The 27,042-nt window shown below is 42.9% G+C and overlaps 1 protein-coding gene across 1 annotated transcript; it reads left to right on the forward strand.

Moving 5' to 3' along the window:
• The first annotated feature begins 449 nt into the window (after window positions 1-449).
• On the forward strand, window positions 450-26,829 carry LOC122935394 (trichohyalin-like). The gene is made up of 9 exons (XM_044291166.1): window positions 450-673; window positions 1,803-1,880; window positions 4,750-4,828; window positions 5,709-5,823; window positions 8,420-8,604; window positions 15,647-15,801; window positions 17,842-18,004; window positions 25,443-25,601; window positions 26,806-26,829. The coding sequence occupies exons 2-9, from the start codon at window positions 1,813-1,815 to the stop codon at window positions 26,827-26,829; spliced, it is 948 nt and encodes a 315-aa protein (XP_044147101.1). The 5' UTR covers window positions 450-673; window positions 1,803-1,812.
• Window positions 26,830-27,042: the final 213 nt, after the last annotated feature.

Raw genomic sequence — 27,042 nt, forward strand, 5'->3', positions numbered from 1 at the left:
GCAAACTACAAGTTGTGGTTAGCTCTCCGGTCCTGGAACGCAACTAAACGGAACGGAATGCATTTTGGAACATTCCATTCTGTTCAGTTCAGTTTTGTCCCCATTGACAATGAATAGGGGTAAAACTGAAGCGTTTCTTTCCGGTATTGAGCCCCTATGACAGAATTCAATACCGGAAATCTTAAACACTTGCGTGAAAGTAAGTACCATCTGCGCAGCATCATGCCCCCTTTTTGGAAAGAGGCAAGGGCGGTGTAAAAACCCCAACTGCAACTAAATTTAGTTGCAACACCATTTACAGGGTATGAAAACTCTCTTTTTGCACCAGTTTCTGCCACACAGTGTAAGAAAGCACTCCGTGCCACTGTACACACTGGGCAGTAACACGTCTGTGCCTCCACCCCCCTCACACAGGAAGTGACTGCATCCCTGGGCAACCGGCACCGCGTCCTGCTCACACCGGAAGCCTGAAGGACGCTGCACCGAGAGGAAGGCTCCGTGTACCGGTAGTGTGCTGACCCACTGCACGCCTCCCTAAAATGTCACTGCCGTTCTATAGTACTTAATGACGTGACGTTTGTTAGCTGAGCTACAGTGTCCTGCAGAGCAGCAGTCCGCCACCAGAGGGCAGTCGCGCTACACGAAACAACCAGTGTATCCACTATTACTATATGTGTGTGTATATACAGTATATCTATACTACTAATGTAGAATACATACTTATTCAGGTTGTATACAGGTATATACAGTATATATCTATACTACTAATGTAGAATACATACTTATTCAGGTTGTATACAGGTATATACAGTATATAACTATACTAATGTAGAATACATACTTATTCAGGTTGTATACAGGTATATACAGTATGTATCTATACTACTAATGTAGAATACGTACTTATTCAGGTTGTATACAGGTATATACAGTAGTATATAACTATACTAATGTAGAATACATGCTTATTCAGGTTGTATACAGGTATATACAGTATATCTATACTACTAATGTAGAATACATACTTATTCAGGTTGTATACAGGTATATACACAGTATGTATCTATACTACTAATGTAGAATACATACTTATTCAGGTTGTATACAGGTATATACACAGTATGTATCTATACTACTAATGTAGAATACATACTTATTCAGGTTGTATACAGGTATATACACAGTATGTATCTATACTACTAATGTAGAATACATACTTATTCAGGTTGTATACAGGTATATACAGTATATAACTATACTACTAATGTAGAATACATACTTATTCAGGTTGTATACAGGTATATACAGTATGTATCTATACTACTAATTTAAAATACGTACTTATTCAGGTTGTATACAGGTATATACAGTATAAAACTATACTACTAATGTAGAATACATACTTATTCAGGTTGTATACAGGTATATACAGTATGTATCTATACTACTAATGTAGAATACGTACTTATTCAGGTTGTATACAGGTATATACAGTATATAACTATACTAATGTAGAATACATACTTATTCAGGTTGTATACAGGTATATACAGTATAAAACTATACTACTAATGTAGAATACATACTTATTCAGGTTGTATACAGGTATATACAGTATGTATCTATACTACTAATGTAGAATACGTACTTATTCAGGTTGTATACAGGTATATACAGTATAAAACTATACTACTAATGTAGAATACATACTTATTCAGGTTGTATACAGGTATATACAGTATATAACTATACTACTAATGTAGAATACATACTAAAGTATTCAGGTTGTTTCTCTTTCTCAGTTTTAGAGCTATGGAAGCAGAATATATCAAGAACCTGCAACAGCAGATATACTTCCTGGAACTTGAGGCTAACTTCCTATATCCTTTTCCAGTAGAGAATAATGAGCAACAGTGCATTTTCTACAGCGATGATAGATATCTGTGTAATTAAGCTAAATACAGCTAATTAAATATTAGATTTAATAGAATGGTGAAAGCCCAAATTCTGTGTTATATGTGACTTACTTGGACAGCCAGTTATATCAATGACATATCTTTCACACGACAGTATGGGTTTTTCAATGTTTTGCGGACCGTTTTTTACGGATCCGTTGTTCCGTTTTTTGTTTATGTTCCGTTTTTCCGTATGTCATATACAGTATGCAGTAATTACATAGACAAAATTGGGCTGGGCATAACATTTTCAATAGATGGTTCCGCAAAAACGGAATGGATACGGAAGACATACGGATGCATTTCGGTATGTGTTCCGTTTTTCTTGTGGACCCATTGACTTAAATGCAGCCACGGAACGTGATTTGCGGGCAATAATAGGACATGTTCTATCTCTCAACAAAACGGAAATACGGAAACGGAATGCATACAGAGTATTGAAATTAATGGTTCCGTATACGGAACGCAAAATACGGGGGGGGGGGGGGACAGTCATGTGAAAGAGGCCTTAGTGTGTGTGTAAATGTATGTGTGTGTGTATATATATATATAAATTTTGTTTTTTTACAAATTATGGTGGTCTTCAGATAAATCACCATTTTGTATCCTGAAGCCCAGGTGCCAGCATTGCTCCTGCCCTCATGTACTGAAGTAGAAGAGAAGCTTTAGGCTATATTCAGACAACGGTATCTGTTTTGCAGTCCACAATTTGCGGATCTGGTCCTTGTGCATCCAGCACTTTTCACGGGCCCCATTGTAAAAATGCCTATTCTTGTCTGCAAAATGGACAAGAATAGAAAATATGATGTAATTTACGTCACGGCCGCATGGATGCAGACAGCACACAGATAACATCTATGTGCTGTCCACATTTCTGCAGCCACAGGGAAGGGATCCAGGTGTAATCCGCAAAAAAAAAAAAAAGCAGAGTGGACACAGACTGAAAATACAGTCATGTGAATGTAGCCTTAGGCCTTATGCACACAAACGTATTTTGTTTCCGTGTCCGTTCCGTTTTTTTTTGTGGATAGGATGTGGGCCCATTCGCTGTCCACATCAGTATGTCAGTTCCGTAGCCCCGCAAAAAAAATAGAACATGTCCTATTCTTGTCCATTTAAGGCATTGTTACAATGGATCCGCAAGAAAAAACGGATGTCATCCTTTTTTTTTGCGGACCGCAAAACACATAAGGTCGTGCGCATGTAGCTTTAGGGCTGTTTGTGATACTGTTCCGCATATGATGTGATTCTATAAAGAGGAAGATTTTATGGGAAGAACAATAAGTGCCGGAATTGTCCTTTTCATTTTATTTAGCTTTAGGGCAAAACTGCAATCTTGGCCGCAACACCCATCGCACAACCTATGATCGCTGTGTAGCAGTACAGCCATTGAACTGAATGGAGTCACAGCGAGACTCGCAAGTTGTCACAAGTTGCCAGAATCACACAAAAAAGAATACAACGCTGCTGGAAATTTTGTGATTCTGGGGTTGCAGTCGCAGCAACATGCTGCAACTCCATTCAGTTCTGGCTGCACTGCTACGCCATAGAGCAGTGATGGCTAACCTTGGCACTCCAGGACACTACAACTCCCAGAATGGTCCATTTATTTCTACAGAGTTCTGAGAGCAGCCAAGCAAAGGGGGCATCTTGGAAGTTGTAGTTTTACCACAGCTGGAGTGCCAAGGTCAGCCATAACTGCCATAGAGCCACCCTGTATGAGCCTCTTCCATTCTGATGGACTCGAACCATCCTCTGAATCTCTGCCATACAGTGTTAGGCAACTTGCAGACGTGTGTTGGTCATGCTGCGAGTCCGAAGCGCAGCTCCTGGCCTGTCCTCCCAGCACTGCCGGGGTCGCATAGAGTTATATTGATTTATGATGCAATGTAACCCTTGCAGTTCTGGAATGTATTGGATAACACTGACAGCATTATGTCAGTGTTGCAAAAAAGACCGGCACTTCGCAGTAGATATCTTTTAGTACGGTAAATTTATTGGTCACACATGACAGCAGAGTGACGCGTTTCAGCACCAACGTGCTATCATCAGACTATATTCGAGCATTATGTCAGTGTCATCTAATACATTTCAGAACTGTTAGGCCTCATTCACACAGTCAGTGTTCGGTCAGTGATTTCCATCAGTGATTTTGAGCCAAAACCAGGTGCGGCTCTAAACACAGAACAGGTGCAGATCTTTCCTTTATACCTTATCTCTGTGGAGGCTCCAATCCTGGTTTTGGCTCACAATCACTGATGGAAATCACTGACCGAACACTGACGTGTGAATGAGGCTTTAGGGTTATATAGCATCATAAAAATCTATAGAATGCTATGCGACCCCGGCAGTGCTGGGAGGTTAGGCCGGAGGCTACGCTGCGGACTCGCAGCGTGACAAACGCTCGTCTGCATGGGGCCTTACATTTTCCTAGCAGCAGCTGCAGGGAAATGCATGACTGGCCATGTATTTTGCATGCTAATCGTCTTCTTTAGAAGACAACCCTCTAGAACAGGGATGCTCAACCAGCAGCCCTCCAGCTGATGCAAAACTACTAATCCCAGCATGCCGTAATAGCTGTGGGCTGTCCAGGCATGCTGGGAGTTGTAGTTTTGCAACAGCTGGAGGGCCACAAGTTGAGCATTCCTGCTCTAGAAGATCACTTTTCAATGCAATTTTGGGAGGTCATCGTAAAGATGTTTGCTGGATGATATAACACTTGTCTGCTGGCTACACTGGACAATTGAGCTGATTCAGATCCCTATTACATGGTTCCTTAATTTAAGATCTCTACTCGTGAGCAGACTAAAAAGGCTGCAGATCTTCAGCCCCAGCTCACCCTGGAAGCAGATCATCTGCTCAGGAAGCTTCTGGTAAGAGACATGTTATTCCCTAAGTGTTATTTATATGATGTGGATTCTAGTGCCCCACCGCTGAGGCCAGATGACTTGATGTCACCACAGCAGCACAGTAATAAAGACTGTCAGGGACCACCACAGTGGCAGGGGATTTAAAGGCTATGGCCACATTTAGGGGCATTTTACTCATTTTGGAATTAAAATGATTTTTTACATAGGTCTTTAATAAAGATTTCCAACTGTTTTTCCTTTACAACTTTCAGTTTCAGTGCATCTACAGACTATCACGTTCTGCTTCATTACTCTGCCATGCAGCTGCTCTGGAGGCCCGATCTGTAGCCCTTTATCTGTACTTTCATGACAGTTCCCAAATGCTCATTATAGCTAAATTGTTATCAACTTAATAAGAATTTAGCTTAAAGGGAATCAGTCATCTCCGGCAGCAAGCCCTAAAAAGTACAGTAATACATGTATAGAACATCTGCCGCTGACTCCAGATCAGTAATTTGTATGTCATCACAACCCTCCATTCCCCTGCTGTACAAACACAAACCAGTCATGGAATACATTGAGAGGACATAATGGAGAAGACTCCAGAAGAAGTCCGCTCTATGCATTTTATTGCTGGTATGTGGGTACATAGCAGAGGGATAGAGGTGAGTATGGACATACACATTACTAATGACAGATCGTGTTTATGAGCTGTCAGGAGTTCAGAGATTACAGATCAAGTTGACAAGGGATTCAGTGTGAAGCAGAAGGCAATCATTTCTTAATGTAAAACTTAATGATGATTTGCTGGAACACAGACTATAATTGTTAAGAACCTCTATGACTAGGACAAGCTTGCACATACAGGTACACGACTGACCATTAATTTTTTTATGTTTCTCAGGATCTCCGTTCAGAATGTGAGGGTCTCAAACTGGAAGTGAAGCGCAAAGATGCCCATATGCTTATGTTACAGCGAGATCAAGAATCTTTCAGAGGACAGATCAGAGAAGCTGAAGGTCTTATTATCTTCATTTCATTTAAAGAGAGTCTGTCATCAACTTTTCACGTCCTACACTTCTTCTATTTCCTTCTTGCACACACACGACCATAACGGTACTTTTGTTGTTTTAGATTTTCTAAAGCTGCAAAAACAAGGTTTTCATGGTATGCAAACACAGGTTAACAAGTGCCCTAGGGCAGGTTTTCTGGCTGTAAGTGCCCGGCCCCTCAGCGTTTTGCGCTCCTCCTCAGCCTCATCTGGCCAGCCCTGTAACCATCTTACATCATCCTCTCCAGCTCCCGGGTTCCCGCACTTGCACAGCTTACCTCTGAGCCTGGGCATGAACAATACGATAAATCTTTGAGGGCATCGGCTTCGTTTACAGCAGTGCGCTTGCAAATTTTTTGTATAAGTTAAATGGATGGCAAAAAAGTCATGTGAACCCAGCCTTAGGGCTCATGCACATGTCCGTAGCTATTTTTGAGGTCCGCAAATTGCAGACACGCAAAACATGGATACCGGCTGTTTGCATTTCGCATTTTGCGGAATGGAACGTCTGGCGCATACTAGAACTGTCCTATCCTCTATTTTTTGCAGGTACTGCGGATTGGACATATGGATGCAGACAGCACACGGTGTGCTGTCTGCATCTTTTGCAGCCTCATTGACCAGCGGTCATGTGCATGAGCCCTTGTGTGAAGTAAAAACATGATCTCATTCATAGGATAGTACCTTCAATATGGCAATTTCTTTTCAGTTAGAGGGGTTGTCCTATCTCACTGTTCCAGGCCTTGGCCTGCTCTTCCTGGCTCTGCTGAGAGCTGATTCCTTTCTTTAGATTGACAGCACAAGCCAGAGGCGCTCCAATGACATCATTGTGCTGCTGGCCTGTGCCTGCACATTCCTGATGCCTCTACTGAAATAGTGGCACATGAACAGTTCCTGCTCCAGAAGTGGAAGCAGAGCCACTGCGCTTGTGCTGCACAGGCAAGAGACTGTCATGGTCAGGCGAGATGTTCGGCCCTGTATTTCAAGCAGTGGAGACAGCCCCTCACAAGGATTATTGCCACCCTAGGCAAAAGCTAATTTTGCCGCCTATTGACCACGCACCCTTTGACCCGCCCACAGACCCCCCCATCAGACCTCAGATCAGCCCAAACACCCCCACTCAGCTCCCTTCAGACCTCAGATCAGCCAAAGACCCCCCCACTCAGCCCCCAATGCCCCCATCAAAACTTAAATCATTGCGGCAAACGGAACTAACTACATACTACAATACTTACCTAGAACGCTGCGGCTCCTCTTCCTCCCGCTCCCGTCTTCCCGCTGGCGCTGTACTTTCACCTGACGGTGTGCAGCATCAGGTCATAGTGTGCACACAACGTCCTGACACTGTATGCGCTCAAGAGGATAGTGCAGCGCCGGGGCTTCCGCCGGGACGGGGCTGGCTGCGTAGGCGTGTGTGTTGGACCGGGATTACCCCATCAGACATTTCACCCGGTGCAGCCCGCACCCGCCGTACCCCCCTTGCAATGCCACTGCTAGTAGCAGTCTGCTACTGAGACTTCTGCAGTGTCCCAGGGGGTCAGTAGTGTATGCTGGGCTTTGTAGTGCAGATTGACCCACTAACCTGGGATCCACTGTCGTCTTCAATTGGGGCAAATACTGGAACAGGCAGATGTTGATTGTTCGTGACGCCAGTGTCAATTAAACGGTGACACGCCGTGTATAGTAATGTAGAAGAATGAAGCAACCACGGGATAGCCAACCAAAAACTGGAACTTTACTGAATATCAGTGATTATAATACATGGACGCAGTTGGAAGCGCCGTTCCATGAAAGACAGTTGGTTACTATTTGAATACAGCTGGTTCTTAGAAGTACAGAATGGCCGGTCTTAGCAATGTTCTTTACAGAGTGTTAATTACAGGAGATGCAGTACAGGCGGCTTGCACACTATTCCTGACTGGTCCTGAAACATGTGACTTTCTCTCCAAGGTCTAATGCCCTTTATCTGGCGTATCCTTGAAGCTGTCCTTATCTAGTACCTCCTCTGTTATCTTGAGTACCTCTTGCTTTATCTGATCGGCCTCTGTGGTATTCTGTGTCTTCAGGCTGTTTAGCTATGCCCTTCTGACTTCTATGCATACGGACTCAGGAGGGGAACCCTCTCTGCACTGAGTCTGGAAACTTCTCCCTTCCTGAGCTAGGCCCTAGCCTATTTATACTGAACTGGGGGCTCCCTCTGCTGGCTGTGATAAAGATTGCCGGTAACCGGCCTGACTGGCTTAAAGGGAAATGCACATTCAAATCTAGCAGTGTCGGGTAGCCTACCCGTATGCTGCACTTCTATTGCAGCCAGACTCCAGAACGCTGGCGCCCCCAGCAAGAGTGCGCTATGCACGGTGGCCTACTCTGCTTATGGGTGGCACCGGCCCTGCTCACAGGTGAAGAAGTCTTGTTGATGAGACAAATCAATTGGCTCATTTCTACTTGGAACATGTGCATGCTACACTGAAGTGATATGGCGGCATACTGTTCAGTAATAATACATATACCCCAATGCTTTTTTCCTAATACCGTCTATTATTTTTCCAATATAATTGCTGTAGATTCCCATTCCAAAGAAAAGCAGCATTTGATTGAGGATGTAGTTCAGCTGAAGAAAGGGAAGGAGCTCACTGACCGACGGATCTCTCAGAAGGAGATGGAGATACTTCTCAACAAGCAGGAGTTAGAACGTGAGATGGTCATTGTATCCAACAGTGGCCAGAGGATAACTGCACTTCAGACACAGGTATGTGGCCTACTGGAGCATATGGGGCAGTGTTCCTACAGCTGTCAATATAGTATAACCACATATAAGGTGCTCCTTAAAGGGGTTATCTAGGAATATGTTGTGAATATGCTTTTTTAATAATTCGGGAAACCTGGACCAAACCAAACCTCGACAGGTTCGCTCATCTCTACCAAGAATATATGCCTATAAAGCTGAGTTCAGGTCAGTAAACCCATGGTTGAGCAAGGACACTCAGCTGTAATATTTAAAATGACCGCACAGGTCTTGTATGACCTCAGCTCTCATCAGCGTTCCTGGCAGCAATACGCGTTCCTCTGGACAGGATCAGGGTCTTGGACAGGGTCTTCTGCTACACCGGGCCCGCTCACTGTAGGAATCCTAACTGCAGGCAATGCTAACAGTAGTCTTTTATGCAGCCTGTACTTACGATACTAACTTTCCGGCAGGCAGGAGGCTGAGCTGGTGGGCTGGCGCTGACAACGTAACTCACTATGTCACGCGCCGGCTCCGCCCACTTTATGAATGAAGAAGGGAGAGCCGGCGCGTGACATAGTGAGTTACGTTTTTAGCGCCCGCCCGCCAGCTCAGCCTCCTGCCTGCTGGCTGCCGGAAAGTTAGAATCGTAAGTACAGGCTGCATAAAAGACTACTGTTAGCATTGCCTGCAGTTAGGATTCCTACAGTGAGCGGGCCCGGTGTAGCAGAATACAGTGACTGCACCGGGCCCGCTGTAATTACAGAGCTGGATGCCGGCCCCTCATCCCTATTAGGGGTCATTCTATGGATAGCACTGTTATGGGGATTTGTGGATGGCACTGTTATGGGGGTCTGTGTATGACACATAGCGTAAAATGCTATTTATGTGTCATCAACAGATCCCCCATAACAGTGCCATCCACAGTCCCCAATAACAGTTCCATCCACAGTGCCCCCCATAACAGTGCCATCCACAGTCCCCAATAACAGTGCCATCCACAGTCCCCAATAACAGTGCCATCCACAGTGCCCCCCATAACCGTGCCATCCACAGATCCCCATAACCGTGCCATCCACAGATCCCCATAACCGTGCCATCCACAGATCCCCATAACCGTGCCATCCACAGATCCCCATAACCGTGCCATCCACAGACCCCCATAACAATGCCATCCACAGTCCCCAATAACAGTGCCATCCACAGTGCCCCCCATAACAGTGCCATCCACAGTCCCCAATAACAGTGCCACCCACAGTGCCCCCCATAACCGTGCCATCCACAGTGCCCCCCATAACCGTGCCATCCACAGATCCCCATAACCGTGCCATCCACAGATCCCCATAACCGTGCCATCCACAGATCCCCATAACCGTGCCATCCACAGATCCCCATAAACGTGCCATCCACAGATCCCCATAACCGTGCCATCCACAGACCCCCATAACAATGCCATCCACGGACCCCCCATAACAGTGCCATCCACAGACCCCCATAACAATGCCATCCACGGACCCCCCCTAACAGTGCCATCCACAGATCCCCATAACAGTGCCATCCACAGATCCCCATAACCGTGCCATCCACAGACCCCCATAACAATGCCATCCACCGACCCCCCCCATAACAGTGCCATCCCCAGATCCCACATAACACCATTAGGCACACCTTTTGGTTCAAATTTTTTTTATTTTTTTTTCCTCCTTAACCCCTTAAGGACTCAGCCCTATTTCACCTTAAGGACTTGGCCATTTTTTGCAAATCTGACCAGTGTCCCTTTAAGTGCTCATAACTTTAAAACGCTTTGACTTACCCAGGCCGTTCTGAGATTGTTTTTTCGTCACATATTGTACTTCATGACACTGCTAAAATTGGGTCAAAAAAGTTAATTTTTTTGCACACAAAAAATACAATTTTTACCATTTTTTTTTAAAAATTAGCAAATTTCAAAGTTTCAGTTTCTCTACTTCTGTAATACATAGTAATACCCCCAAAAATTGTGATGGCTTTACATTCCCCATATGTCTACTTCATGTGTGTAGCATTTTGGGAATGATATTTTATTTTTTGGGGATGTTACAAGGCTTAGAAGTTTAGAAGCAAATTTTGAAATTTTTCAGAAATCTTCAAAATCCCACTTTTTATGGACCAGTTCAGGTTTGCAGTCATATTGTGAGGCTTAGATAATAGAAACCTCCCAAAAATGACCCCATTCTAGAAACTACACCCCTCAAGGTATTCAAAACTGTTTTTTAAAACTTTATTAACCCTTTAGGTCTTCCACAAGAGTTAATGGCAGATGGAGAAACAATTTAGAAATTTCTATTTTTGGGAAAATTTTCCAATATAATCAATTTTTTCCAGGAGTAAAACAAGGGTTAACTGCCAAACAAAACTCAAAATGGGTTGCCCTGATTCTGTAGTTTGCAGAAACACCCCATATGTGGTCGTAAACTACTGTTTGGTCAAACGGCAGGACATAGAAGGAGGGGAACATCATATGGGTTTTGGAAGGCAGATTTTGCAGGACTGGTTTTGTTTATACCATGTCCCATTTGAAGCCCCCTGTTGCACCCCTAGAATAGAAATTTCAAAAAAGTGACTCCATCTAAGAAAGTACACCCCTCAAGGTATTCAAAACTGGGTTTACAAACTTTGTTAACCCTTTAGGTGTTCCACAAGAGTTAATGGCAGATGGAGAAACAATTTCAAAATTTCTATTTTTTGGAAAATTTTCCAATATAATCAATTTTTTCCAGGAGTAAAACAAGGGTTAACTGCCAAACAAAACTCAAAATGGGTTGCCCTGATTCTGTAGTTTGCAGAAACACCCCATATGTGGTCGTAAACTACTGTTTGGCCAAACGGGAGGACATAGAAGGAGGGGAACACCATATGGGTTTTGGAAGGCAGATTTTGCAGGACTGGTTTTGTTTATACCATGTCCCATTTGAAGCCCCCTGTTGCACCCCTAGAATAGAAATTTCAAAAAAGTGACTCCATCTAAGAAAGTACACCCCTCAAGGTATTCAAAACTGGGTTTACAAACTTTGTTAACCCTTTAGGTGTTCCACAAGAGTTAATGGCAGATGGAGAAACAATTTCGAAATTTCTATTTTTTGGAAAATTTTCCAATATAATCAATTTTTTCCAGGAGTAAAACAAGGGTTAACTGCCAAACAAAACTCAAAATGGGTTGCCCTGATTCTGTAGTTTGCAGAAACACCCCATATGTGGTCGTAAACTACTGTTTGGCCAAACGGCAGGACATAGAAGGAGGGGAACGTCATATGGTTTTTGGAAGGCAGATTTTGCTGGACTGGTTTATTTACACCATGTACCCTTTCAAGCCCCCTGATGCACCCCTAGAGTAGAAACTCCATAAAAGTGACCCCATCTAGGAAACTACAGGATAAGGTGGTTGTTGTTTTGGGACTATTTTAGGGGTAAATATGATTTTTGATTGCTCTATATTACTCTTTTTTGAGGCAATGTAACAAAAAAATTAAATTCTAAAAATGTTTCTACATTCGCTATTTAGTTTTGTGGAACACCTAAAGGGTTAACATAGTTTGTAAAGTAACTTTTGAATACCTTGAGGGGTGTAGTTTCTTAGATGGGGTCACTTTTTTGGAGTTTCTAGTCTAGGCTACATCAGGGGGGCTTCTAATGGGACATGGTGTCAAAAAAAAAACTGTCCATCAAAATCTGCCTTCCAGAAACCGTATGGAGTTCCCTTCGTTCTATGCCCTGCCGTGCGGCTATATAGCCATTTACGACCGCATATGGGGTGTTTCTGCAAACTACAGAATCAGGGCCATAAATATTGAGTTTTGTTTGGCTGTTAACCCTTGCTTTATTACCGGCAAAAGGGATTCAAATTGAAATTTTGCCCAAAAATGGGTGTTTTGGCACCGTTCTTGTTTTATATTTTTAACACCGTTCATTCGAGGCGTTTGGTCAAATGTTATTTTTATAGCGACGACTTTTACGCACGCGACGATGCCCAATCTGTATGGCTCTCAGACTTTGGAGACACTAAGCAGGCATCCTAAAACTGCGGCCCTCCAGATGTTGTAAAACTACAATTCCCACCATGCCCTGCTGATGGCTGTAGGTTGTCTGGGCATGCTGGGAGTTATAGTTTTACAACATCTGGAGGGCCGCAGTTTGAGGATGCCTGCTCTAAAACTAATATTTTTTTTGGGGAAAAAAATTGTTTCTGTGTCTCCAAAGTCTAAGAGCCATAGTGTTTTATGTTCTCTAGTGGACTGTTGGGGATTATAAAAATTTAGTACTCCATGGAAGTGTGATACTCCCTGAAGCAATCGATAACGCAGAGGCCCGGATGATCGGGGCACGTGTCACATTGAGTGGTGGTGTCCTTCCGTATCCCCCTCTTGTGACACACTCTGCATCTTTTTTGGGTTCGTCCCTTCTTTCCAGTATGGGGGACCACACCTGGAAAGTGTTGGCCAGGGACGATCCGGGCGCCTCCAGTTCCCGAGGTACTCCGGCCTGCTCTTTCCCGGTCCGAAAAGATCAGGTCTTTGAGGACTGCCTCATAGAATTGGAGGAATGTCCCTGTGCTGCCAGCGCTTCGGGATAGTACAAAAGAGTTGTACATGGCAACCTGCACCATGTAGACCGCAACTTTTTTGTACCATGCCCGGGTTTTGCGCATGGCATTATATGGCGTGAGGACTTGATCAGAGAGATCAACTCCTCCCATATACCGATTGTAGTCGACGATACAATCGGGCTTGAGGACCGTTGCCGTGGTACCTCGCACAGAGACTGGGGTGGTGCTGTTACCGTGGATTGTGGACAGCATAAGGACATCCCTCTTGTCCTTATACCTGACCAGCAACAGGTTTCCACTGGTAAGTGCACGGGTCTCACCCCTGGGGATAGGTACCTGGAGGGGGTGGGCAGGGAGGCCGCGCTGATTTTTCCGCACGGTCCCACAAGCGAACGTGGATCTGGCGGCAAGGGACCTGAACAAGGGAATGCTGGTATAAAAGTTATCCACGTACAAGTGGTAACCCTTATCCAGCAGTGGGTGCATAAGGTCCCACACGAGTTTCCCGCTAACACCCAGAGTGGGGGGGACATTCTGAGGGTTGAATACGGGAATCTCGCCCCTCGTACACACGAAATTTGTAAGTGTACCCTGAGGTACTCTCACAAATTTTGTATAGCTTCACGCCATACCTCGCCCGCTTTGTGGGAATGTATTGGCGGAAACTGAGTCTCCCCTTGAACGCAACGAGAGACTCATCAACCGCGACCTCCCTTCCAGGTACGTAGGCCTGCTGAAATGTGGCCCCAAAGTGGTCGATGACCGGCCGTATCTTATACAGCCGGTCATAGGCAGGATCACCTCGGGGTGGACATGCTGCATTATCGGAATAATGCAGACATTTCTGGATGGCCTCAAACCGGGGACGTGTCATGACCATACTGTACAGTGGGGTCTGGTATAGGACGTCCCCACTCCAGTATTGCCTGACACTGGGTTTTTGGACTAGACCCATATGCAGCACGAGGCCCCAAAATGTCCTCATTTTGGCTGCACTGACCGGCGTCCAGCCACCGGGTCTAGCCAAAAATGCCAAAAATGAGCCTGGGTTTTGAGCGACGAACTGTTGGGCGTACAGATTCGTCTGCTCCACCATCAAATTCACCACTGGTAGGGGGGGGCAAGTGGCAGGGGGGGCTCTGGGGTCTGATAGATGGATCAAAAAAGTTTAGTGTAAAAGTTCTTTTTTTTTTTTTTTTCCTAACTAACTTTTCCCTTCTTTCCCTTCCTAATGGTGCCTCTCCCTCACTGACCCTAACCTACCTGAGTGGCGATGGGTGCAGGAGGGTGATGGATGCCGATTAGGGGGACACAGGAGCTGGTGCTGAACGATGCTGCACGGTCAGGGTGCTGGACAGGAAGAGGAGGGGAGAGAGGAGCGCAGGAAGTTTGAATCTCGCGCCTCTCTCCCCTGCACCAATCAGCACCCTGGACAGCAGTGTTCAGCACCAGGGCCAGCACCGCCTCCTCAAATCCTCGGACTGCGATTGGTGGTGTAAAATTACGCCACCGATCGCAGTCTTTTTCCGGTTCATCGGGTCACAGGACACCCGAATGGACCGGAAACGCAGAAAACCGCAGGTCTGAATGGACCTGCGGTTTTCTGCGATCGTCTATACGGGGGGGTCAAATGTTACGGGATGCCGGCTGAATGATTTCAGCCGGCATCCCGTTCCGATTAACCCCCGCGGCGCCGGAATCGCGAATTAAAGCCATGACGTACCGGTACGTCCTCGGTCCTTAAGGATTCGGGAAACATGCCGTACCGATACGTCATGGGTCCCTAAGGGGTTAAAAACCTCGGTGCGTCTTATAGGGCGAAAAATACGGTATACGTTAATTGATATAGGTAATTAATGTGTCATTTTTGAGAGTTTTGATTGATTTGATATAAGAACGCTTTGGGTCTGGTTGTAAAACACCTACCCTTCTACAGGTCAGCCTGCATATGGGAAAGGAGCTGAACGGCACACCTCTGCGGTGAAGGTGGTGGCTCAGTGGTATACAAAGGTCATGCAATTGAAGAGAAAACCACGGCACTCTAGTTTCTGTTTCGTTAAATGCTTATTTATTGGAAAGCTTTTTTGGATTTTTTTTAACTTTTTTATCCATCCAGAGAATAATATTTAGCCACTGGCAAACGCTTTGGTCAACAATAGACCTTGATCACGGCCTTAGTCATGGTGCTTGTAGTTTGGCTGGATGGCCTGCATATGGCACCCAGGTTGCCCACAAGCATATAATAAATATATCAAGTACAATTTGTCAGAAGAGAGGCAGACACAAGGATCTTGAACCTAGCCATGTCCAGAAGAGAAGCTGAATCATTGCATTATATTCTACGTACGTGTCCATAGCCATATATGTTAGTTCAGTTGAATAATGGGCGGCGCACTAGCTGCAGACATGCCAGATTAGTCTTTTGTCAATAGTTTCTTTTTGTCTAGTTTTGTCAAGTTTGTCAATCTGCCTTATTTTGAACAGCTGAAGCAAAGAATGGAGCAACAAAAAGAGATGGAAAATCAACTGTCACAGAAGAGAATGGAGCTGCTGAAAGTGACTTCAGCCAGGCATGAAATGGAGGAAAAGCTGATCAAACACACAGCGGTGACTCAGAATCAGCTTACACCTGACTTAAGGTGCACAGATGTGTTTCTTCTAACAACTACAGTACTTTAGAATAAGAGGATAATCTGTAGCAGGGGGCCAACTAACTATGTACTTTTTGGAAACCACAATAATGGCTACCTGCCATGCAGAAGACTCTGTCATCGTCAGCATAGAATCCTGTGCCGCAGCAGCTAGTCCTGCCAACTCTCCAAAATCAACTGTGGTTATATCGTGTTTTATAAATGGCCAAAAACTTAATGATCAATGTCAATGACCATTGGATCCAGAACATGCTACCTGCACAGTGTTGACCCATGCAGTTACTCCTCATTGCAATGTCTATACATACAGTAGACCTACAATGTGAGGGTGACTGCAAAATAATCATATTAAAGTCTCATAGAGTAGTTAGTCAGACACTGTAAAAGTACATCAAGCACAAGTCATGTAAAATGTATTTTTCATGGCAGAAATGGGTACATATTCCAGAAGAGTGCCAGGAACCAGGACTGTGGTCACCTATGATCTAGATATGATCAATGGGTAGGAGGAGTCAGGAATTTGAAGTGTCACCAGAAGACCAATTCTATTTTCACTAATAAGAAATTGGTATCTGGGTCGTGTATTCTTTCTTCTTTAATGTTACGTGAATCGCCTCCTCATTGATGGCCTTAGATCAACGCACATTGGTATACCGTACATGTTCTTCCTCAGACTTACTGGAAGCGATACATAAAGATCCCTTCAGTATACATGCCTTCAGGTTACAATCTGTTGTAGCATTTTCTTTCCTGAGTTCTGGCACATTCATATTGGCATTGGACAATGTATGATCCAAATCTATATTCACAATAAGATTTACAATCCAATCTGCTTAACAGATGTCTTTTCTATGTACATATAAGGGTACTTTCACACTTTAGAATCCGACACTGTTAGAATCCTGCAGGCAGTTCCGTCGCCGGAACTGCCTGCTGGATCTGGAAATCCGTATGCAAATGAATATCTTTTTCCCCCGGATCCGTTAGATGTATTCATTGAAATACTGGATCCGTCTTTCCGGTATCATCCGTAATAACGGATCCAGGATTTCATTTTTTCAAAGCTAGAAAAAAACGCGCATGCACAGACTGGAAAACAGAATGCGGCAATTTCCAGAACATTTGGTACCGGATCCGGCATTAATACATTTCAATAGAAATTAATGCCGGATCCAGCAAGTGCGGTAGTGTTCCGGAATTTTGGCTGGAAAAAAATACTGCAGCAAGCTGCGCTATTTTGTCCGGTCACATACCGTACAAGGGATGGAACAGAAGACATCCTGATGCATACTGAACGGATTGCTTTCCATTCAGAATGCATTGGGACAAAACAGAAGCGTCTTTTTCTGGTATTGAGACCCTTTACCGGATTTCAATACCGCAAAAGAATAACGCTAGTGTGAAAATACCACACGGTTGATGAGTTGGATCCAAACCGTGGCCCATATTTGCTAATGTGTCCACACCAAAAATCTGTTTTAATAGTGGAGCAATTTGGTGCCTCTAGGGTTTCTACACTTTTTTTCCAACATGCTTGACAAGGGGACGAACCTTGGCGGAAAGGGAGGTAGAGCTTTGTAGGAAAGGGGTAAGGCCTAAGATGCTCCCTTTTGCATCACAATTCTGCCATAAAAATCTGTGTCAAAGTAAAGGGACGAGCCTTGGTGGAAAGGGAAGTAGAGCTTTGTAGGAAAGAAGTAAGGCCTAAGAGGCTCCATTTTGCATCACAATTCTGCCATAAAAATCTGTGTCAAAGTAAGCCAACCAATAGTTGGGATTGAGTCAGAGAAAGGTGTCTATTCCTTCTCCACATTTATCATCCAGCCTGAGCTGCTGTGATAAATCTGGTGGAGGTCTAGACAGCCTGTCCAGCACTATCTTTAGGACTTATTTGGGCCAATGTACTTATGGCAACATCTTGTTAAAGAATCTTTTTGGCAAATGGGATCTGTTTTTAAGATGACCCTTTTTAGGTATGCAGAATGGATGAAGATTGGGTGTTAAAATTCACAGACTATGGTTTTGCAGGAATGAAATAAGTTTCCTCCATCAACAAATTCGGGAGAAAGATCTGCTGTCTGAACAGGAGCGAGTCCTGAGGCAGAAAATGATGAGCGACTGTGCAGAGCTGACCAATGAGAACAATGCATTGCAAACCCAACTACTGGAACTTACCAAACAGCTGGAAATAGTAAGAATTATTGTTCTTTTACATGCAACCACAGGTTTCACACAAAAGACAATCCTACTTTTAATTAGTTGACTTAGACCTCCTCAGCTACTTTATAAGCTAAAGGTGAGCACCAATAGAATTTTACATATAAATTTTTTTGGGGGTTCTAGAGAAGAGAACCTAATAATGTTCGAGTTAAAGTCAAAATTCAGCCAACAGGATATGCCAATAATATTGAGAATAAGTGGGGGTCACATCACTGAGACAACAAAAAAAGTGTATTCTTCAATGCACAGGCAAGTCCTAACTAAAAAAAACAAAAAACAATTACAAACACAATTACTTTGAGTGCTCAGCTTAGACAATTGTGAAGGGACACTACCATTAACGTTTTTATCACATACTAACCACCTATTTGTGAATATTCTATGTTATTTGTTTTCTAGTAAAAATGAGTGGATGGTTTTTTAGATATCATTTGTTGAAGTCACTCTATGTATTCTACTTCCCATCCTGGTTTTTTAACTTTCTCTTTGGACTTTCACTACAGCATTCAACCTTGCTTGACTTTCTCAATCTGACTATTCACTTAGGCCAGATAGGGAAGAGGATGAATGACTCAGTTAGGGCACCACATATGACACTGATGGAATGATCTTCTGTGGACATCTATATCTAGGCCTATCAAGAATAGATATGTCATACAGCTATCCCAATTCTACAATCTATCAGTAGATTACATCTTCCACTCACAGCAGCAGTAAACTGTAATGGGTTCCCTATGTATATAGGAGTTTTATCTCTCTGTGCTACAGAAGAACGTGAAAAATAAAACAGCAAAAAGTGCTAAAAAAAATTATGAATATTCAGTTTAAAAAATACCTCGTTCTGATGAAAGTGTCCCATAAATCAAAAGGCATTCTGTCTGAAACATGACCGTTCAATAACTGCCATGGATTTTTAATGTTTTGTGAATTGTTGAGTTTTAGTCAATGTTTTCCTAAAGCTAAATGCTTTCTTGAATAACACACCACTAGGACAACTAATTACTAAGAAAATGGGTTCTCCTAACCTAAATTTGGCAAACTGAGTTGGCCAAGACTGAATGAAGAGGTGGATGGGCAACTCTCTCCATTGGAATCTATGATAATTACATGAATGGCTAAACAAAAATGCAACATTCACGACCATGAATCCCCTTTCCAAATTAAGCAGTAGTGCCCATCACTCTATTCACTTCTTTGGGACGGATGCACACTACCACTCCATTCTAAGAGGGGACTTGGTGACCCCTAATTCCTGGGATTGTTGTGGGTACCAGCAATATGATGTTCATCACCAGTCCTGTGGATAGGTGATAAATAGTTTTTGTGAGATACCGTACTCTTTTTAAATTGAGGTGTTGAAACCAAAAGCCTAATAATTTGAGCAATAGGGGGTCTCCACTCTCCAATAATGCAGCATCATAGAAATCTAATGGACAATATTTCCATATATTCCAATGTCGTACAATCTAAAATATAAAAGTCTGCATAAATATATATTTAAAGCTGATTTATTTTGTAAGAGTAGGCGGATATTTTAAAGCCATAAATAAGTGTACCTGTACTTTAAAATAAAATGTTATAAAAATTCAAATCACCTCCTTTCCCCATTTAAAAAATAAGCAATAAAAGAATACATTAGCATCACCGTGTCTCAAAACATCCATACTATTAAAATTTATAATATTTAAACTGTATGGTGAATAGCGTAACGGAAAAGAAAAATCAAAATGGACGTTTTGTGGTCACTTCACCTCCCAAACAAAATTCAATAACAAGTGATCAAAAAGTCATACACCCGCCAATATGGGATTAATAAAAACTACCACAAAAAAATGAGCCCCACGGAGTTCCATAGAGATAAATATAAGAAAGTTATGGGGGTCAGAATATGGCGATGCAAACAAAAAAATTATATATTTTTATATTTTTAGTATTAAAACAAATAAAAAATGTGGTATTGCTGTAATCATAGTGACCCACAGAATAAAGATAACAGGTAAGTTTTACCGCACAGTGAACACTGTAAAAAACGAAACTCAAAACTGTGGTAGAATTGAGTCGCCCCCCCCCCCCCAATTCAACCCTATATTGTATGCAATATTAAATGGTGCCATTAGACAGCACAATTTGTTCCTAAAAAAATAAGCCCTTAAACGGCTATGTAAACAGAAAAATTTGAAAGTTGAAAAAAAAAAGGCGAATCACTGCAGTACAGTACATGCACGGCAGATATTGGAGGGGGTTAGATAAAACTGGTGCTTTAAACACTGCCCACATGTGGCTTGTACTAGTACTGTTTATCTATAGAAACAAAGTAGCGGGTCCAGCACTCGGGTCTTGAATAAAACCATGTATTTCTTATTTCAAATATTTTTTAAAAAGTCCAAAAAAGGCACACAGCAGGACATCTCCCCACACAAGTCAATGTGTTTCGACCTGTAGTCAGTCCTTATTCATGACATAAAAGAGTACAGTTTATCTGGTCCCAACACATACACACACATTTGCTAATCTGTATGCAGCGCCCTAGAGAAGTCAATAGGAGCCAGTGGAGTTGCCCTGCAATGGTTGCAACATGTAGACACAATATTTACAAATATTTTTGGGGAACAGGACCACAGTTCTCTATATGGAGAAGGACCATAACACGCCAATTAGGTTTGTTAGGAAAATACTCCAAATCATCCAGGCGCCTGGTTTCTTCGAACATACCTTAGCCACATAGGCAGTTGCAGTGACTATAGTAATATCCATTCCAGACATTTCGGTTTCAGTAACTACTTGTGTTCTGCTATATTAACAATTCTGGAGAATTTATTCTTATAATGCTATGCTGTACCATTCCTCTTTTATTCCTGCTAGAGGTTTATGAATAAAGGTACAACTGAGTGTTACCAGTTGGGGGAGTGTCCTTGCACAGTCTGACACTATCCAATCATTGCTGCCACTGCGCAGGGACATCTACCGGCAACTCCTGGTTGTACCTTTATTCATCACTACAAGCAGGAATAATGGAGGAATAACACAACACAGAAGTATATTAAAAGATGCCTCAAAATTGCTTTTGCATGGGGAATGCAAATAGTTTCTGAAACAGACATGAGGATAGGTCATCAGCATCTGATCGGTGGGGGTCTGACCCCTGCCAATCAGCTGTTCGAGAAGGCAATAGTGTTTCTGTGAGCACCATGGCCTTCTTTTTCACCGGGTATTAAGAAAATGAAAATAGAGAAATATTACTTTATTATGAATACCTTTTATTAGTTATAATGGCTCAGAGTCATTTTCTCTAGGGAGCAATCATTAGGATAAATAAAATGGCCACAATCCTATTAGTACACACAAAACCTGTCCTAGCCACACAGCAGGACAAGTTACTTCCCAACACTGAGCTAAAGAGCTGCCTCATCCTCCTCTCTGCTCTGCATGTCAGGGATTATGATCCCGAATACAGCTGATAAGATCTTCAGCTGAATCTCTGTAGGAATGAAGTTTATGAGGAGACATGAAGCACAGAGAGGAGGTAGAGATGTGGATAATGAGCAGCATCACTTGTACGCAGTCTCCATTACTACAGCCCCACATTACCACAGTCTGTCCTGTCCGTCCTCTCTGTACTTCATGTCTCCTCATGTACTCCATTACTACAGAGATTCAGCTAAAGATCTTACCAGCTATGACAAGCAGAGCAGAGCGGAGGATAAGGCAGCTCTTTAGCTCAGTATTGTGAAGTAACTTGTCCTCCTATGCGATTAGGACAGGTTCAGTGTGTACTAATAGGACAGCGGCCATTTTATTTCTCCTGATGATTGCTCCCTAGACCAAATGAGCCATTATAACAAATTAAATGTATTTGGGAATATATTTATAATTAAGAAATATTTAAGTATTTGTATTTTCTTAATTCCCAGAGAGCCCCTTTAATCTGGCCAATGTCAGCATTGTATTATACACTTTGGTTCATGTTCACATTTTCTCTGTTTCTATTTTTCTATTAATATGCACAGTATAGTGAGAGCATGCATTTTAGGCCTTGGGGGGGACAAGAATAATTTGTGATAAAGGGGTTCTGTTGTTGGATATAAATAGGAGTGAAAATAACCAAGCTCGTGTCGTTCTTACACTTGCTAAATTCAGTGGAGGGAATTTATCATAGAACGGTTGGACTATGATATTCCCTGCGCTGCCGGAGGCTGTACCTAATTTATGAAAAGGAGTACTCCTCATCGTAAATTGGGTCCATCCTCTGGCAGTCCATGTGCCTAAACTGAAATCTAAAAGTGAGTTAGACCAGCACCTCCAAACTATATATAAAAAGAGAGTTCAGGTGCACATTACTGTGGCTGCAATGCAAAAGCAAACAAGGACAACAAGTAGCAGCACACTGCCATGTGCTAAGACGCATGCAAACATTGAAAACTAGAATAAATGTAAACAGCATTATACTTACTATATGAAAATTAGAAGTTCTTTGCGCATATCTTTGATCAAGAATATGTTGGGCCCAATTTACCAACAAAAAGGTGGCTTCTATCAGTCAGGACCTACACTAACAATCTTACCACTCCTGGGCTTTTGGCCTACAAATTTCAGGGCAAATTGCCCCCCCAAGCTGGCATAGATTTCAGCCATCTTTTATGTCAGAAAACTGGTGTAAAAGAGGACAAATCTGCAGCCCATTGACCCTGCTCTCATCATGCGCCCTTTCCAGGAAAGTGTCGAGGGCTGCGGAGAAATGCCACCTGTACAAGTGGTAAATGTTTGCGACTTTTTTTTGCCAGGAAACTGGCATGGTGGGAATGATAAATTACCCCATGTGTTGAATTCAAGATTGTGGCTACATATACAGTATGTAAAAGGTTAGCATGTTTTTTTTTTTTACTTAGTGTTGATCTATTGAAGGGAAAGCCACCTTGACGCCTGGTAGATGGGCCCGACACACGTTTGATCAAATATGTGCGCTAAGAGCTTCCATTGACTCATTTATAGTCGGTATTGTACCACTTTTATTTAGAATGACCCCCATTTCTTAGCTCCATTGTTTGTATGTATAATGGTGTTTATAATTATGTTTGTTTTATGGATATGCACCTGTGATTCTGAAGGTTCTAGTCTAAATAGGATCTATTAAAGGGGTTATGCCATGAAAACTATTTATCACCTGTCCACAGGATAGTGATAACTTTCAGATCATAGTGAGTCTGACCCACTACAACTTCCTGTGATCCTGAGAATGAGGGGTCCCCAAATCCCCTTTCTAAATTAAGCAGTATTAATTGTGCATGTTGGTCCACCACTCCATTCACTTCTTGGGGACTGACGTGAGCACTAACACTCCATTCTAAGAGGGACTTGGTGACCCCTTTGGAATCACTAGGGGTCCCAGTGATCTGTTGTTTAGGATAGGTGATGAATAGTTTTTGTGGGATACTCCTTTAAATTCAGGCCTTAAAGGGCTTCTGTCAGCCCACTAAACCGTTTTTTTTTTTTTGGTTAATATTAATCCCTACACTGCAAGCTCCCTGTACATATGCTAAATATTCATTTTTGTTCAGTAGATTTTGTTAAAAATAAAGTTTTATAATATGTAAATTACCTTGCTACCAGCAAGTAGGGCGGCTACTTGCTGGTAGCAGCCGCATCCTCCTCTCATTATGACGCCCCCTCCGCCGTTTGATTGACAGGGCCAGGGAACGGGATCGTTCTCTGCTGGCCCTGTTTGCGCCGTACCTGTCTTTAATCGGCGCAGGCGCACTGAGAGGCGGCCGCTCTCTCGGCCGCTCCATCCTCAATGCGCCTGCGCCGGGTGTAGATGTGACGTCATCGGCGCAGGCGCATTGAGGATGGAGCGGCCGACAGAGCGGCCGCCTCTCAGTGCGCCTGCGCCGATGACGTCACATCTACACCCGGCGCAGGCGCATTGAGGATGGAGCGGCCGGGAGAGCGGCCGCCTCTCAGTGCGCCTGCACCGATTAAAGAAAGGTACGGCGCAGGCGCGATATTTTGAATTCAAACAGGGCCAGCAGAGAACGAACCCGTTCCCTGGCCCTGTCAATCAAACGGCGGAGGGGGCGTCATGATGAGAGGAGGATGCGGCTGCTACCAGCAAGTAGCCGCCCTACTTGCTGGTAGCAAGGTAATTTACATATTATAAAACTTGATTTTTAACAAAATCTACTGAACAAAAATGAATATTTAGCATATGTACAGGGAACTTGCAGTGTAGAGATTAATATTAACCAAAAAAAAAAAAAAAACGGTTTAGTGGGCTGACAGAAGCCCTTTAAGCCCAAATGCCCAATCAATTGAGCACTAGGGGATCTCCAATCTTAAGGACCACATTTTCATATAATTCCAATGTCTTTAAAGCCATTTATTTTGTAAGAGTAGGCAGATATTTTAAAGCCATACAAGACAATATGCAAATTAGGTATTCAAGCACTCGGAGGCGGGATTATGCCGTCCGAGCAGTGCTTCAGCGATGCCCCCGTTCATTCCTAATCCTGGCCTTCTCCACTTGATCACACCCCCATGTATTTTGCTTGACAGCGTTAGTGCTGAGATCCAGCATCTGTGCACTTTCTTCCTTAATGGCGCATGTGCACAGGATCTTTTCCTTCCTTCCCGGCTTGTGAATATGTCTAGTGCGCACACTCTGTCACATCACTGAACCCAGAAGTGGAGGTGCGTGCGCATTAGACATATTCACAAGCCGGGAAGGAAGGAAAAGATCCTCTGCGCATGCGTCGTTAAGGAGGCGAGTGCGCAGACACTGGATTTCAGAGGGTCTAGCGGTGTCAATCAAAAGGCATGGGGGCATGATTAAGTGGAGAAGGCCAGCATTAGGAAGGGGCATCGTTGAAGCAGTGCTCAGATGGCATAATCCCGCCTCCAAGTTCTCGAATACCTAATTTGCATAGTTTTTAACATTTATTTTTCTTCAACACCGGACCGCCAACATGAGAAAGAAAGATATGGCTTTTGTCAGCGTCATCAGCCCTACCAGGCTATATGCCTGGTAGGGTAGGCTTGGTCCGGGTGACAGAACTTTTGACATGTCCTAGTAACAAAACAAAGGTTTTGATCGGTGGGGGTCCAAGTGCCGAGACCCTTAACAAGTGTTAGAACAAGGAGAAAAAAGCGCTCACACAGAGTACTGTCTCTCTTCCTTGCTGATGGTGATCTATTGGGGTCTAAGCACTTGGACACCCACCCATCAAAAGCTTTGCTATGTCACTACAAGAGACAATATGAAAAGTTTTGCTAAAGTACAGTACAGGTACACTTAATCTGTGGCTTACTTGATGGGGGGAGCCAAAGTCTCAAGTCATGACTAGGGGCTCCCAAGATCAGTACTGTTTGTGATTTAGATAGGGATGTAAATTTAAAAAAAACATTGCTTATTCCAGCAGAAAGCACTTAAAGAAGACAACTATACCCACAGCTCTACTAACGTTGCTCAACTTCTACATGTCAAGGACAAAGAAGAGCAACTTATCAAGCAGGTACAACTGCAGCAAGTTCTTCTCAAGAAGGAGAAGGAGCATTTCAAGGATTTGATGGGACAGGTAAGGTTTACATTTGTAACAACTAACTGATTTCTTGTATCATTCTGATAGACAACTGATAACACTACACCTGCCAAGTGTCTCTGTTGGGAGGTATGCGCAACCCTTTTAATGGCCAGGCAAGCTAGCTGCTATTGAAGGAAAACTACAGAGAAAGAACCAAGCAACCTTTCATCCATGAAGCTCAAATATATCAGAAAATGTCCCAAATTATTAATAGAGAAATCAGTCATTTCGTTGTCAAGGAGAAAATATCCACCAGTTTAGAGTCTCAAAAAGCATGGAAAAAGCTAAATGTTTCATATAAAATTAGGTTAAATACACCGTTTGATATCGTAAATTAGATTACAAAACTCCAAATCTGCTGCATCAAAACCAACAATATATTGCCCTGTAATAAAGGGGTTATCTCATGATTAGGGTAGAAAACCTAACTCAGACCTATAGTATAGTCTCTTTCTAACAAAGCTAGAACCAGGCCTGTACCTCAGATGGATCCAGAGATCTCACCATTCATTGCTCTAATTGCTCTGCTAAATTTATTTTAAGGTGAAAACTTTGGGGGCATGTCCTTGCTGAGAGGGCATGCTTTTAACTGTCACAGCTTCTAACAGAAGATATGGCTGGTGGCAGTTGAAGGGTGGAACTGAGCATGTGCATCCACCTCAGAAAGATGGACAGAGGCATGAGGAAAATAAGAAACAGCAGGTGGTGCTATACAGATAAATTTTATTGAATAACTCAGTGGCTATACAAAATTTTTAATTACAAGCAATTACAAAAGTATTCAGAGCCAGACGCTAGTTTGAAAACTGTAGAATATTTTTCATGGCACAACCCATTTTTAGAAATGGCTGGCGTAGCTTGGTACCAATATTTTGCACACAGCTTTGATACATTTGTTGCATTTCACACCTCTTTCTCAAGACACTCATAAGAAAATGCTGCCACTTGCTATGTACTCCACTGTTTTAAGTGATTTGTGAACAGATTCTAAAGTATTTTGCTTAGTAAATCTCTCCCATTAACTGTGTCCAACTGAATATGTAGATGTAAAACTCTCCCCATTAACACTGCCCACCTGAATATCCAGTATATCTAGTAATCTAGCAATAGTAAGTATATCTAGTAATACTAAGTCTAAAGAACCTTTGAAACTGAGACCATCCATACATATTGGTAAAATGCTGTAATTGTTCTACAGTCACCATGTTTTGATGCTTCTTGACCAGGGGTTAAGTACAGGAAAACTAATATCTAAAGGTGGCCATACACTTTAGTCTTTTTAAGACCTCTTGGGGGACATACAGTGCTGCAAAAAAAAAAAAAAATAAGTAAATTAATAAAATACAAAAGTAAATATATAAAATAAAAAAGTAATAGAAAGCAATAAAAACTAAAAAGTGCAAAATAAAATTGTTCACTGTCCCCCAACGATCTT

Source organism: Bufo gargarizans, chromosome 4 (assembly GCF_014858855.1).
Source record: "Bufo gargarizans isolate SCDJY-AF-19 chromosome 4, ASM1485885v1, whole genome shotgun sequence".
In the NCBI taxonomy this organism is placed as follows: domain Eukaryota; kingdom Metazoa; phylum Chordata; class Amphibia; order Anura; family Bufonidae; genus Bufo; species Bufo gargarizans.

What these genes read in the sequence shown, in the direction of transcription:
- LOC122935394 (XM_044291166.1), top strand. Translation starts at nt 1,813, where the DNA reads ATGGAAGCAGAATATATCAAGAACCTGCAACAGCAGATATACTTCCTG. An exon ending in ATCTGCTCAGGAAGCTTCTG is followed by an intron (nt 4,829 to 5,708) that starts GTAAGAGACATG and finishes TATGTTTCTCAG; the next exon opens with GATCTCCGTTCAGAATGTGA. An exon ending in TTACCAAACAGCTGGAAATA is followed by an intron (nt 18,005 to 25,442) that starts GTAAGAATTATT and finishes TGCTTATTCCAG; the next exon opens with CAGAAAGCACTTAAAGAAGA.